This window comes from Mauremys mutica, chromosome 2 (genome assembly GCF_020497125.1).
Source record: "Mauremys mutica isolate MM-2020 ecotype Southern chromosome 2, ASM2049712v1, whole genome shotgun sequence".
NCBI classification, from domain to species: Eukaryota; Metazoa; Chordata; order Testudines; family Geoemydidae; genus Mauremys; species Mauremys mutica.
Window position 1 is genome coordinate 251,740,816 of NC_059073.1, and position 15,577 is coordinate 251,756,392.

General features: G+C 42.1%; 1 protein-coding gene across 3 annotated transcripts in view; it reads right to left on the minus strand.

Moving 5' to 3' along the window:
* CDK14 (cyclin dependent kinase 14) overlaps positions 1-15,577 on the minus strand; it is a 543,410-nt gene that overhangs the window by 350,932 nt on the left and 176,901 nt on the right. For all 3 annotated transcript variants that reach the window (XM_045003530.1, XM_045003531.1, XM_045003532.1), the window contains one exon: positions 4,364-4,458. In XM_045003530.1, the coding sequence (XP_044859465.1) occupies positions 4,364-4,458 (95 nt within the window). The remainder of the gene's footprint in view (positions 1-4,363; positions 4,459-15,577) is intronic.

Here is a 15,577-nt window from a genome sequence, read left to right on the forward strand (position 1 = left end):
GAAGCCCCGAGTCGTGAGACTGGGCAGGAGCTCCAGGGGCTGGAGCTGCAGGGGGTGGCATCCCCAGCCCAGGTCCCTGAGCTCAGGCAGGAGCCGCAGGGGGTGGAAGCCCCTAGTCCCGGCTGGAGTCCAGGCGCCCCAACCCCAGCAGGAGCCACAAGGGGGGTGGGAGGGGAAAGGAAGGAGGCAGCAGCCCCAAGTTCGAATGCCCAGAGTCCGGGCAGGAGCTGTAGGAGGTGGAAGACCCGAGCCCCGGCAGGAGCCTGGGCAACCCCCAGCCCTGGCAGGACCCGTGGGGTGGGGGGGCAAGCAGCAGCCCAGGCAGAAGCCATGTGGGCGAGGGAGCTGTAGCCCCAGAGCTCGGGTGCCCCGAGCCCCGGCAGGAGTCGTGTGTGGGCACAGGCGGAAGCCTCAGAACTAGCGAGCCCCAAGCTCCGGCAAGAGCCCCAGGGGAAGCAGTGCAGAGCCCAGCTCTGGGACTGCTGCAGCACAGAGGTGGTATACCCTCACTTCTGTGCTGTCTGTGGGGGAGGGTCTTATCTTTTCCCTGCACAGCTGTTATGAGGAGAGAAGTCCTGTCCCATCCTAGCCCGGCTGATATGGGGGAGAGCAGATTTCACAGGGCAGGTCTTATTTCATGGTCCGTGACATGTTTTTCATGGCCGTGAAATTGGTAGGGCCCTACTGATAGCCATTGATGGACCTATCCTCCATGAACTTATCTAGCCCTTTTTCTTGAACTGGAGCTTTAAAAAGTTCATCTCTCAAATAGGCATGAACAGATTCACTTTACACCCCATACAGTAAATTTAAATTGGCACTGGGACAGGATCCCCAACACCTTTTATGTGAATGTGTGAAACATTCACAACGTGATACACAGATGAAAGAGCAAGCAGGCTTCTGTTCTAATGGAAAAACACTGGATTTTGAAATGAAACAACAGATGGGAAGCTGATTCTTCACAGATTTTAAAAGGTCTATGAGCTACAGCGCTGCTTTTTTTAAACCATGGAATGGAACAAACTTGAATTAGGGGTGTGTAAGTGGGATGTTCATACATCACAAAGTCAATTTGTTGTTCAACCCATAAAGCACCAAGTTACTGAAGCAGGAATCAGTATGGATTGTCCTCTAGCAAGAGACTAGAACTGGAACAAAGAAAAGCACAAACAAGTTTGTTTACATTTGCAGGAGATAATGCTGCCTGCTTCTTGTTTACAATGTCTCCTGAAAGTGAGAATAGGCGTTCGCATGACACTATTGTAGCCAGCGTCGCAAGATATTTACATGCCAGATGCACTAAAGATTCATATGTCCCTTCATGCTTCAACCACCATTCCAGGGGATATGTGTCCATGCTGGTGACGGGTTCTGCTCGATAAAAATCCAAAGCAGTGCAGACTGACGCATGTTCACTTTCATCATCTGAGTCAGATGCCACCAGCAGAAGGTTGCTTTTCTTTTCTTTTTTTCTGGTGGTTTCCACATCAGACTTCTGAAAGCACACTCCACACCTCGTCCCTCTCAGATTTTGGAACATACTTAAATCATTCTTTAATCTTGGGTTAAATACCTTGTACCTTCTTTGCATTTTGTCAAATCTGCAGTGAAAGTGTTCTTAAAACAAAATGTGCTGGATCATCATCCAAGATTGCTATAACATGAAATATATGCAGAATGCAGGTAAAACAGAGCAAGAGACATACAATTCTCCCCAAGGAGTTCAGTCAAAAATGTAATTAACACATTTTTTTAACAAGCGTCATCAGCATGGAAGCATGTCCTCTGGAATGATGGCCGAAGCACGAAGGGGTACACAAAATGTTTAGCATATCTGGCACATAAATATCTTGAAGTACGGGCAACAAAAGTGCCATGTGAATGCCTGTTCTCACTTTCTGGTGACATTGTAAACAAGCAGTCAGCATTATCTCCCATAAATATAAACAAACTTGTTTGTCTTAGCAATTGGCTGAACAAGAAGTAGGACTGAGTGGACTTGTAGGATCTAAAGTTTTACATTATTTTGTTTTTGAGTACAGTTACGTAACAAAAAATCTACATTTTTAAATTGTGTTTTCATGATAAAGAGATTGCACTACAGTACTTGTATAAGGTGAACTGAAAAATACTATTTCTTTTATCATTGTTAAAGTGCAAATATTTGTAGCAAAAAGAATATAAAGTGAGTACTGTACACTTTGTATTGTGTTGTAATTGAAATAAATATATTTGAAAATGTAGAAAAAAATCCAAAATATTCAATTTCAATTGGTATTCTATTGTTTAACAGTGTGATTAAACTGCAATTAATTTTTTTAATTGCAATGATTTTTTTTAATCAATCACGTGAGTTAACTGCAATTAATTGAGAGCCCTATTATTAACAAGTTCAGTTTAAAATTCATGATACGGATTCTGGAATTCAAATATATTACTAATTTGCTGTTGATTACAATGGAGAAGCCATGAAGATTTGTTAAAAGTTTAATACAGCCTCCATTAAAATCAATGAAATATTTATAACAAATCTGCAGGTCCACTCCATTAAAACAAATAGAATATTTCTAACCAATCTGAGTTTATAAACACATTCACAGCTCATCACTGAATGAATCAGATTTTTGTAAATTAATTTTAGGTCAGCTATACAGATTTAAGGGAACATGTCCAGCAAATGTTTTTTTAGTTCATAATAATTAGAAATCAATTTGTATGGTATAATTATAGCTAGACACTCATTTTAAAGCTATGATTTTACTGGGTATTTTGAGTGATAAGCCACGAGGCTGAAACTTATTCTATTTACTGAAAATATGTCTGGTATTTATTAAGGTGTGTAAACAAAGAGTTAGTAATATAGAGTAACTGGACTTCCGAATACTTAATGCACTTTCTAATACTTAATGGATACAGCACAATTTCTACTGCCTGATAGGGAAGAAAAAGCTGGGTCTCCTCTTCACGATTATGTCACAAGGAATATACTTGGTAAATGCATACTTATTTTATGTTTAGAAATAATTCTATGGACTTTGCTACTCAAGCCAGTCAAAAGTTTTTGTTCCTGTTAGTCTAAAAGCTATCGAGAGATGACATCAGCCTCATTTTGATTCTCTACAAAAATTGATCTATTCACTGCAAGATTAATTTTGCACTATTTGCAGTACTATATATTCCATTAAATTAGGCATACAATGTTAACATATCTGCTATCTTCTTCCTTTCAGTAGTCATTCTGTCATCTGAATTAAATGAAACTGAGGCTCCTCTCTGATAGGAAACACTGGGGCTTGGCTGCATGGAGTAGCAATGCTCACTGGCAAGGTGGATTTCTGAAGCACACCAGCCTGTTGCATGCTACACCGGATCCATGTAGACCCCGTTGAAGTGATCTAAAAGTTACCTAGCATGCATTAATTTAGCTGTTTTAATTGGTACATTTTAGAAATCACACCTTCAGTGCGCATTGCTGCTCTATATAGACAAGCCCAAAGTGTCCTTTCTCTATGATACATTGGAATAAGGTTCTTTTCAGAGATGCACAAGGAGCTTCTTTATTAGTAGTAGTATTAAAATTCATTTATACATACTACAGTAAATTAATGCACTACTTCAGGGTAAGATACGATCCCTGACAAAACATGAACTGGAATAAACAACAATGAATGTGGTTATAGTGGTTGAATTCAAAGGCTTTTAGCATCATTCACAATCAAAGCAAATTTACTGTCCCAAAAGGATTCTTTTCCTCAGCTATTGCTTTAAATACCATGCACTAGTTTATATTTAAATAAATGGGTAAATATTACTTCGATTTTTGAGGGTGGGTTTCTATATCTGCTTTTGTGAATGAACTGACAGCAGTGCAAAATTATGTTAGGTCACCTTATGCTATCTCAGCCCAAAAAAACTATAGAAGAACAAGAAAAAATAAAACTACAATATTTGTTTACCAGTGTTGTAAGCAACTGAGAAGACATCAAATTAGATGGAAGGTTTTCTAAATGTTCCTAACTAACAAGCTGAAATACTTGGAAAGATTGATTTTTCATGTGTATATTGAGAAAATACTGAAGGAGTAACCCATTGACTGATAAAGTGTACAAGATTCTGAGATCCTATTTAAGAAAGTAACAATGCGGAGCTATATTAAAATGTCCTGGCACAGAGGTACTATAATATCTTATGTTACAATCCTTTACTCAGATCAGTGCAAGAGGACCTGTACACTAGCACTGAAGTCAATGGCATTGCACATGAATGCATTGATTCTGCATCCAATTGCAGGATCATGACCCATGTATATAAAATATTTGCCAACCCTTTCCCCATATTTAATAATAATAAACCCACTTACTTGCTTTTCCCTTTGTACACTGTGGCATATGATCCTTCTCCTAGTTTTTCCAGTTTTTCGTAAGAGTCTGCTTTTCCAAACTTGGGGCTTGTAGGCTAAATAAAAATAAAGGATGGAACTTTCAGCATTAACACCAAAATTAACTGCTTTGATTCAACCATGAAAGACAAAATGACATTACTGAAACGGATGGGATTATGTCTGAATTTTTTTAATATTGGCTGCAAGAATCTGGCAGAGCTAATGTAGAATGTTTGATAGGCTGATCAAATAAACATCATTCAACACTCCAGATTGTGGTTACCTATTTCAACCATATTCTTGTATCAGTGGAGCCATCAAAAGGATTTTGTTCTTAGTCACAAGAGGTTTGTGTTTCACTTTTGGCATACAAAACTTTAAATGCAGAGGTGGATCACTTCCAGCTAATCCAACCAATCTGTTTTAATAAATGTAATTCAAGATTCTAATCTGCTCTATAAAATAGGCAAGGTAATCACATAGGCCTGCTTAGATGAAAATGGCACTTAGGGCATTGAGCACCTCCCAGAAGAAATAAATATCTTATGGAATGGGCCCTCCAAGAGAGAATTTCACTTCTGAATTGATCCTAAAATTCTTTGGTTTGCATACACAGTCAAAGCATGCCTTTTAATGGTGTGTGTATGCAGTATGGCTTTTTATAATCTTTATTCTTAATGACTGCTGCCTGGGTTTCTATAACTGAATCAAGTTACAGTACTTTGTTCAGTGAAAAAGCAAAGGGTCAGATTTTCAGCTAGTGCAAACAAACATAGCCCCCGCCCCCACTGGCTTTAGCAACAGCTGGGAATCTAACCCAAGCTTTTACACAAACCTAACAAAACTGACAATAACTAGAGCTGTGAAGAGTAGAGGTTCATATTGCACCTTTAAAAATACACTCGAAAATGATTAATTTGAAAGTGCTGAAAATAAGGAAAATTATGCAGAGGGCTCTGTCTTGTAAAATTGCACCATTTATCTTCATTTTGTTAAACAGAGCCTACGCAGCAGGAGAATACCAAACAATGTTTATTGCAATCTTCATTATTTCAGTACAATAGTCTATGAAAACAATTACATATATATCCTTTGTGTCTCTTTGTAGAAATGCATCTCTGATACATATGTCAAAGTATGTATGTATATATGTATAATATACATAGTTATGGCATACATGAAGGTGTAATGTGATATAAATATTTCTGGTCAAAGAAACCACTTTTTCTTTTTGCAGAAATTTTCAATTTCTGTTTTTGATTTTCAGTCCCAAATTCATTCTGGGTTCCTCCCTCCCCCTTCCTCTTATATTTTATCAATGCAAAAGGAGAAAAAACATTGAGAGAGAAAGTGAGATTGTGTTTAAACTATTCCCCCACCCCCTTTTCCACTGCGGGAAGAGGAGAATAGGGAGGGAGGAAAACTAAAAAACACTAAATTTAAGGACCAAAAACCTAACTGAAATGAAAATGTAATTACTGGAAGGAGAAGGATCCATCAGACAAGGTTTGTCTGCTATCGGCTTGCTTCCCAGTGAGCCATTACCAACAGGCATGGGTGTGTATTTGTTTGTTAAGTCACTAGATTTCCATGTTGTTCAGATATGATGAAGCTGGTTTACTGTGTTATACTTTTCTTATATGCAGTTTGCCTATTTTCATGTTGAGATTTACTTGGTGTGTTTTGGGATTTTTTGTTTTTGGTTTGTTTTATAACACCGCCAGTTGCCATAACGTAGAGGTCTTAAGAATCACTATTGCTTTAGGACTCAGATAGGTAATCCATTACCATAAAAATCAAACAACAATTATTCCCTCAGCCACAGACTCACTTTCCCCTATTCCAGCTGTCAACAATATTGGTATAAAATCCTATCTATTTGATTCACTCCCCCCTTGGAAGCCTGCTGCATCCCCACTGAGAGTAGGCGGAGGATGAGAAGAGCTTGCATTGGGCAGGACCAGTAAGATGGCCAGAGGAAGAGCTCACTACTGACTATGCAGGTGAGGTGCCTGTGTTGACTGCCTCTGCATGATGGGCACCTCTGCCACATGCATCAGCAGCTGTTATGCTACCGACTCCAGCTTCACAGAAGCAGGATGGGCCTCGTCTCCCTTATTGTGCAGTCAACTCCCAGTTGGTCCAGTGCCTGGCCATGCTGAGAGAGAACAACCCCAAAGCAACAAGAAAACTACTCAGTCACCAACTGTCCAGACCCAGCAGAAAGACCTGGCAGCTCTTCTCTCCTTTGCAGACCGTGATGCCTCAGTACCCCAGGTTGGCCCTCTGATCTGGCCAAAGGGGTGTCCTTTTAGTCCCCCTGAAGTGGCACAAGGCTCTGCATCGGATCTTGGCCCTCTGATCTAGCTGGACCACTGGTGGGATAACTTGCTGATCCAGAACCCAATGCGATCCTTGCCACTTCCAAAGGTGGAACCAAAGTGTACACAGTCCTGGCAGTGTCGTACCCTTCTAGGGTCCGCAATACAGTGTAGGATGATGTAGGCCAGGTGTTCAGGCACCTAAAGATGCATATTGGTGCTTAGTGGTATTTTCAAAAGCTGCTATCTGCATCTTTAGATACCTATATATCTTTAAAAACTGGCCCTTTAAGTTGTTCTATTACTCCCTGTATTACCTTTCACAAGCACAAATTGCCAGAGACTGCTGCTATGATACTTTAGCATGAAACTTGCAAGCTAATCTGCAAGACATTTCAGAGACCACAAAAAAATTTGAAAAGTGATATTGAGAATGCACACCACAAGCACAATTAAACTTTGGAAAAAATCACCAATTGCTGATGCTAGCAGTTAACAATAATTTTGATTATTAAACATGAAAATAAAATGGACACTAATTTACATTTCACAATTTCACATGGTACCTTTCACTCATCTTGGAAAATACAGTATACCAGTCAGTTTAGTTTTCTGGTTCTTATTCAATAGCCTTGTGTTGAAAAGGCTGCAGAGGTTGATCTTCTAAAGAATCAAAACAACCTCTATTAATATTAAATTTTGTAAAATTTTGTTATAAATTATAAATTTGGAGTCTAAATCATCTGAAATGCCATGCAAACTCTGAAATCCCAAATGTTTATATTTAAATTCTTTACTGCATACACAAAATTGGGAGTTTTTCCCCTTCCTTTCAGTACATCCAGTTTCATATGTCTATTTCAGCAATACTTTAAAGAGAAAAATCCATACCTATAGATCTTTCTATAATACAGGAAGGGCCACTCATTCCCATCTATTTAAAATTAACCTTTGATTGTTACAGCAACCACCGCCATTTTAAAGTTAATAGTACTGTATGTAAAAAATCTAAAGACCTTAAAACAGTTTTTTCAATCCACAGCTTTCAAATGTTTAGAAATGATTTTTCTTTTTTGTTCAAAACCATGTTTCTTTTGATAAATTAGCTGCCACGAAACAGAGAACATGCAGATAAACTGAAAATATTCTGTCGTCATCCAAAATACATGTGATTTTGAACATGTGTGTGGAGGCTGATTTCAATCCCTCACAAGCATAAATTATAGTACTACAAAAACTCATGATGTTAATATGAGGGTTGAATTTAGCCTGAAGTCATTTTCCTGTTCACATTTAAAACTAATTTAAAAAATTATTAACAGGACCTATGACTTAGGTATGTGATAATAAAAGCAGAGGTTTTAAAAGAGATCTTTCATTATCCAGAAGATAAGTTTATCTAGGTGGCAGCCACTCAAGCACCTGAATATGACACTTGATTTCTCTTCGGTCAATGATGTGCAGATGCCTTGTGGATATAGATTTTTAAGAGAAAAGCTTCCTTTAAATATAAGCTTGACCCATAGGGGAAAAAACAGTTATTAACCTTGCTGCTGTTCTTCAAGATAGGTTGCTCAGGTCCATTCCATGGTAGGTGTGTGCGTGCCACATGCACAGTTGCTGGAGATTTTTCCCTCAGTGGTATACCTAGGACTGGCTCTAGTTCCCTCTTGAGAGCCACACATATGTCCCTTCTTGCCGGCAACTCCAACAGACGGGTAAGGGTGGGTGGGTCATGGAATGGACATGAGCAAAACATCTCAAAAGACAAGTTACAAAAGGTAGGTAACGATTTTTTCTTCTTCGAGTGCTTGCTCATGTCCATTCCATGCTAGGTGACTCAAAACCAGTACTCCAGGAGGTGGGCTCAGAGTTCATGGATGTGCTGACTGCAACACCGCTCTCCCAAAATTGGCATCATCATGGGCCTGCTGGGCATAGTGTGATGTGAAAGTATGAATCAATGACCATGTTGCAGCTCTGCAGATGTCCTAGATTGGTATTTGTGTGAGGAACGCTTCTGACGAAGCCTGGGCTCTCATGGAATAAGTGGTCAAGATGGCTGGAAGTGGAATCTTCACCTGCTCATAGGAAGCCCAGATACATGCAGTTATCCAGGATGGGATTCTTTGGGATGACAGAGGCAGCCCTCTCATCCTTTCTGCTACAGAGACTTGTGGAAGGGCTTAGTATTCTCAATATAGAAGGCAAGGGCCTGCCTAACATCCAATGTATGGAACCGACATTCCTCAGTGGTCTTGTGAGGTTTCTGAAAGAAGACAGGAAGAAAAAATGTGCTGGTTGTTGTGGAATTGTGACACGACTTTTGGTAGGAAGGCTGGAGGGGAATGCAGCTGGATTTTGTCCTTGAAGAACACTGTATAAGGGAGTTTTAATATTTAATAATTGGAGATATCTCCTAGAACTGGAAGGGACTTCGAAAGGTCATTGAGTCCAGCCCCCTGCCTTCACTAGCAGGACCAAGTACTGATTTTTGCCCCAGATCCCTAAGTGGCCCCCTCAAGGATTGAACTCACAACCCTGGGTTTAGCAGGCCAATGCTCAAATCACTGAGCTATCCCTCCCCGCTGATGTCTGGGCTTTGATCTCAGAGACTCTTCTGGCTGAGGTGACCACCATCAGGAAGGCGACCTTCCAAGAGAGAAGCAGTATGAGGCAAGATGCTAACAGCTCAAAAGATGGACCCATGAGCCTCTACAGCACCAGGCTTAAGTCCATGGTGGAATCAGATCAGAAACCTGAGGGTAGAGTCTTTCCAGGCCCTTGAAAAACCTGATCATCTTGTGGGAGAACACTGATCTGCCCTGCACTGGAGGGTAGAAGGTTGAGATGGCTGCCAAGTGGACCTTAATAGAGGAGAGAGACATATCTTGATGCTTTAGGTGGAACAGATACTACCTAGCAAGACTTGCCAGACCTGTTCCGAGTAGGGCTGCTTTTCAGGGTTCAGCCATGCAACAATCATGCCATCAGGTGCAGGGATGTAAGGTTCAAATGAAGCAACCAGCTATGGTCTTGTGAAATCAAGTCTGGGTAGGATGGGAGCATGAGTGGAGCTGCCACTGTAAGGTCCAGAAGCATACCAAACCAATGCTGACGAGACCATGTGGAGTTATCAGGATAACCTTCACCGTGTGCCACTTGATTTTTAGGAGGACCTTGTGAACCAAGAGGATCAGTGGGAAGACATATAGTAGGCAGTCTGCCCATGAGAGGAGGAAGGCATTGAAGAGGGAGCTCCTGCTGTGCAAATGGAACTTATGGCATTTCCTGTTCTGTCCGGTGGCGAGCAGGTCCACCTGGGGAGCCCCCACTTCTGGAAGATGACACTGATGACCTCCAGATGAAGAGACCGCTCAGAGCGAGAGGAAAAGGACCTGCTGAGGCAATCCACCAGTGTGTTTTTCAGGCTCTGGGGAAATGTGACCTAGCAAGCCAAACATACTGCTCTGAGTTCCCTAACGTTTATATGCAGGGAACGTTCTTCATGGGACCAGAGGCCCTAAGATTGCTGAGGAGGGCTCCCTAATCCAGGTCTGATGCATCCAGAACTAAGGTTACCAACGGATGCAGGGCAGCAAAGGGTACTCTTTTCATTAAGGTACCTGGGTCTCTCCACCAAGTCAGCAAAACGAGGACCGGCAGCAGAATCGTGAGTATTGAGTCTAAGTCGTGTCTGCTCGGGGAATAGACTGACCCTAGTCACATTTGTAGGGGTCTGAGGCATAGCCTTGCATACAGCACCACATAGTTGCATGCTGCCATCTGACCCAACAGTTTGAGGCAAACCCAAGTGGGTCGTGACCTTGGAGATCAGATCTGACATAGCTCAGAATCTGGCCTCTGGCAAGTAGGCCTTGGCATGGGTCAAGTCAAGCACTGCCCCAAAGAACTCTATTCTCTGAACCAGGACCAAAGTTGACTTATACTCGTTTATCAACAGTTCCAGCACCTGAAAGGTGACCTGTGCTGTACTGATGCTGTGCTGGACCTAAGCCTGCCAGTGGCCTTTGATCAGCCAGATGGCAAACTACAGGTAGATATGGACACCTCGACGTCTGAGGAAGGCTCAGACCACGCCATATACTTAATGAAGAGCCATGGGCTGCCGACAGGCCAAAGGGAAGTGCTGTGCATTGGTAGTGGTGTTGACCCACTACAAACCTCACTTCTGGAGGGAGCCACTACAACCAGGATGTCAACTAGGCTGTGTGCAGACTCCTTTAGCTCCTCGACTTCCAGACCCAAGTTTGTGGTGACCCTTTTCAGGAGCTCTTGATGGGCCCTGAAGTCATCTGGCAGAGCAAGTTACTAGGCCTGCGACTGCCTCATCCGGGGATGATGAGGAAGAAGCCTGCACTTGGAGGAGATGCTGCCTCCTCTTCCTCAACCTGCACCACATCCATTGGGGTCCTTTCTCAGACATCGGTACCAGAGTCAGGGTCCAGCGCTGGATGGGAAGAAACAGTGGCTCGCCTCTCAGACACCACCAAATATGAGCGGTGGGAAGGGGCACCCTGTACTGGGCAAAACCCCCACGGGTTCCAACACTGCCACTGCATTGGCCAGTGGCCCGGTGGCCATGTGCCAGCCAAGGGGCAAGTACCAAAGTCTAGTGCATAAGCTGGGCAGCAATATGACTTCGGTGGAAAGAAAGATTCCCCCCTTCAGACTCCAAATAGGATTCTTCTCTTCAAGACTATGGCAGCACAGTACCCGCTTCCATCTCCAGGCAGAGCCAGGGAAACGGTAACCACTGACGGGCCGGAGATCACTGCATCAGGACCATGGAGGGTTTTCCCCTGAACAATGCCACAGTGGTCAGCGCTGCAGTGGAGCTCACCACCCCTTGATCTCTTCTATCGCATCGCTTTCGTTAGCAGGGGGCCTTGAAGAGTTGGTGGGATCAGGAGGGACATCAGGTCCTTTGCAGCTGGAGTTTAAGGGGCCCACAGGCATGAGATCTCACAACTGCTCCCAGAAGTTGGAAGTGGGTCCCAGACTGAACTTGGCGTTCTAGGCAGAGTCACCAGAGCCAACAGTGGCTCTGGGGAGGACGAGAGGCCCAGCCTTGGTCTCAATGCCACTCCCTGCTTGTCCTCCTTCAGCACCGGAGAGTGCCTTCTCTTGGTGCACTGTTTCCTACGCTTTTTGAATGGTACCAGGAAGAGCATGATGCCTGTGGAGCACTTCATGGAAAAACCTAAATGCTCGTCGCTGATTTGGAGTGGCTCAACTGCGAGACTGGTCTGAGGGCTGCCTTCATGAGTAAGGCCTTCAGACAAATGTCTCTATCTTTTTGAGTGTGTGGTCTGAAGCGCCTACAGATCTGGCACTTCTCTATAACTGAGTTTCCCCAAGGCACTTTAGACAGCCACAGTATGGGTCACTCATTAGCATCAGCTTGCCACGGCTTAAAGCCTGGGGAACCCAGCCACTGGGGCGAAAGTCCCTTGATGACAGGGACAACTATTCATACTATTATATACACTAACTATATACACTAACTACAATAACTATTCAATGCAAGACAAAAGAGTCCAAACTACTGGGAAAGAAGCCTTGTAAAAGGCAAACAGGATCATTCCAGGCATCCGTCAAGAGTGATAAGAAGGAACTGAAAGGGTGCAGAGCTGGCGGCGCACATGCATGGGGCTCCAGAAGGCCTAGAACCAGTCCTACGGATACCACTGAGGGAAAAATCTCCAGCAACTGTACACACAGCACGCACACACCTCACATGGAATGGACATGAGCAAGCACTCAGCAAAGTAGTATTAACTTTAAGGAGGCTAAGAAGAGAAATAAAGCATTCAGACAATTGAAAAGAGCACCCAACTTCCAAGAAGAGACTGTTCTGTGTAAAAAGTCATTTTTGGTTCTTTCAAGTCATAGTTGTGGAGGAGGATCTCCTTGCTAAGAATAGGTTTTTGGACAAAAGAAGAATAAGGAGAGGAACTGAGAGACGTGTTGAAGACAAAAAGGAAAATGAAACACTTATAAAGATAAAATTGGAGAGCAAGTTTCTCATATTGAAAGGGCTCCAAATCAGTTACTATACAGCCACTAATAGTAATGGAACAGGCAAATTTGACCCTCCAAAAAGTTCAAAGATATGTACTGAAAAGGTTCAAAAGCAAAACACAGATTCTACACAGGGCTGGGTGCTCTAAACTAAGGAATTCTGACTTTTGAGGCAGCTAGACGGGAACAGGAGATGCAAGGAAGAGATGACAAGATGCGTTGTTTCCCAATGAAGTTGAGGGCTCACAGAGCAGCCACCTAAATTTTGGGATCGCTTAATTTGAGAAATGAATTGAAGCCATCAAACAGGAATTCAGACAGCTTTCTTTCAAGTGTCAGGATCAATGTTCAAAGTATTACACTAGCTAAAAAAATATTTTCCATATTTTTCTGTTGTTTCTAGCTATGGAATCATTCCTATATTTAACAAGCATCTAGTGCAGTGAGTCAGCATGTCCCTATGTTTGCAGATTCAATCTTTCAGGTACCAAGTGGTCAGAAAGCTCTTGGCCCTGTTGAGATGAAGAACTGGCCACTGGAAAATGAATTCTCATTCAAGGAGGACTGATCATTGTTTCAAAAACAGGTGAGAGGACCAAGATCTCTGAGACTAATATGGAGCAGATGGAATGATCCTGCATGATTCTCTCTCATCTTCTTAGCTATTGTGGGTGAAGAGAGATAGGATGAAGGCATACATCCATTATCTTTCCCAAGTATTGATGAAGCCTTCACCGTGGACCGTGCTGGATCATGTTGCCTGGGATAGTAAATGGGCTGATCACAGCACATCAAGATTTATTTCCCTTTCTTCAGTAAGTGGAGCCTGGTGGTTTAACTAGTCTGCTTGAATGTTTATACTTCCTTGGGTGTAGTTTGCCAATATAGCTAGATTATGTTGCTCTAGAGACAAAAGAATCCTCACCATCTCAAACCTGAGTTGGGATCTCTCTCCCCCCCTCCACCGGCAAATGATGTGACTTCAGTCTTCTTGTATTCTAAGAGAAGAATTAGAGTTTGGGTGCAAAAGCAATGACTTTTAATTCAGGGAACAAGGGACAACAGGGATTCCTCCTTGAGCTATATGGCTTGACAAAAAATTGACTTGTACGGGCTGCCCAGCCCCAGGTGTTCTCCCATTACTTGGAGAAACTAATTAATCTGAAAAGTGATCTTTAAATAACCCAAATAGTGAAAAACATGGGTCTTCTTCCTGTTCAAGCATACTAGTACACTCACCCTATGCTTTCTTGATACTTTAAATGACTGCTTCTTGGAGCAGCTGGTACAGGAACCCGTAAGAGGAGAGGCAATTCTCAATTTAGTCCTGAGTGGAGCGCAAGATCTGGTCCAAGAGGTAACTGTAACAGGACCGCTTGGAAATAGTGACCATAATGTAACATTTAACATCCCTGTGGTGGGAAGAACACCTCAACAGCCCAACACTGTGGCTTTAATTTCAGAAAGGGAAACGATGCAAAAATTAGGAGGTTAGTTAAACAGAAATTAAAAGGTACAGTGACTAGAGTGAAATCCCTGCAAGCTGCATGGACACTTTTCAAAGACACCATAATAGAGGCCCAACATAAATGTATACCCCAAATTTAAAAAAACACAGTAAAAGAACTCAAAAAGAGCCACCGTGGCTTAACAACCATGTAAAAGAAGCAGTGAGAGATAAAAAGGCATCTTTTAAAAAGTGGAAGTGAAATCCTAGTGAGATAAATAGAAAGGAACATAAACACTGCCAAATTAAGTGTAAAAATGTAATAAGAAAAGCCAGAAAGGAGTTTGAAGAACAGCTAGCCAAAAACTCCAAAGGTAATAACAAAATGTTTTCTAAGTACATCAGAAGCAGGAAGCCTGGTAAACAACCAGTGGGGCCCCTTGATGATCGAGATACAAAAGGAGCGCTTAAAGACGATAAGGTTATTGCAGAGAAACTAAATGAATTCTTTGCTTCAGTCTTCACAGCTGAGGATGCTAGGGAGATTTCCAAATCTGAGCCGTCCTTTGTAGGTGACAAATCTGAGGAATTGTCACAGATTGAAGTGTCACTAGAGGAGGTTTTGGAATTAATTGATAAACTTAACAGTAACAAGTCACCGGGACGAGATGGCATTCACCCAAGAGTTCTGAAAGAACTCAAATGTGAAATTCTGGAACTAGTAAGTATGGTTTGTAACCTGTCCTTTAAATCAGCTTCAAGTACCCAATGACTGGAAGATAGCTAATATAACGCCAATATTTAAAAAGGATTCTAGCGGTAATCCCGGCAATTACAGACCGGTAAGTCTAATGTCAGTACCGGGCAAATTAGTTGAAACAATAGTAAAGAATAAAATTGTCAGACTCATAGAAGAACATAAATTGTTGGGCAAAAGTCAACATGGTTTCTGTAAAGGGAAATCATGTTTTACTAATCTATTAGAGTTCCTTGAAGGGGTCAGCAAACATTTGGACAGGGGATCCAGTGGACATAGTGTACTTAGATTTCCAGAAAGTCTTTGACAAGGTCCCTCACCAAAGGCTCTTATGTAAATTAAGTTGTCATGGGATAAGAGGGAAGATCCTTTCATGGATTGAGAACTGATTAAAAGACAGGGAACAAAGGGTAGGAATTAATAGTAAATTTTCAGAATGGAGAGGGGTAAACTAGTGGTGTTCCCCAAGGGTCAGTCCTAGGACCAATCCTATTCAATTTATTCATAAATGATCTGGAGAAAGGAGTAAACAGTGAGGTGGCAAAGTTTGCAGATGATACTAAACTGCTCAAGATAGTTAAGACCAAAGCAGACTGTGAAGAACTTCAAAAAGATCTCACAAA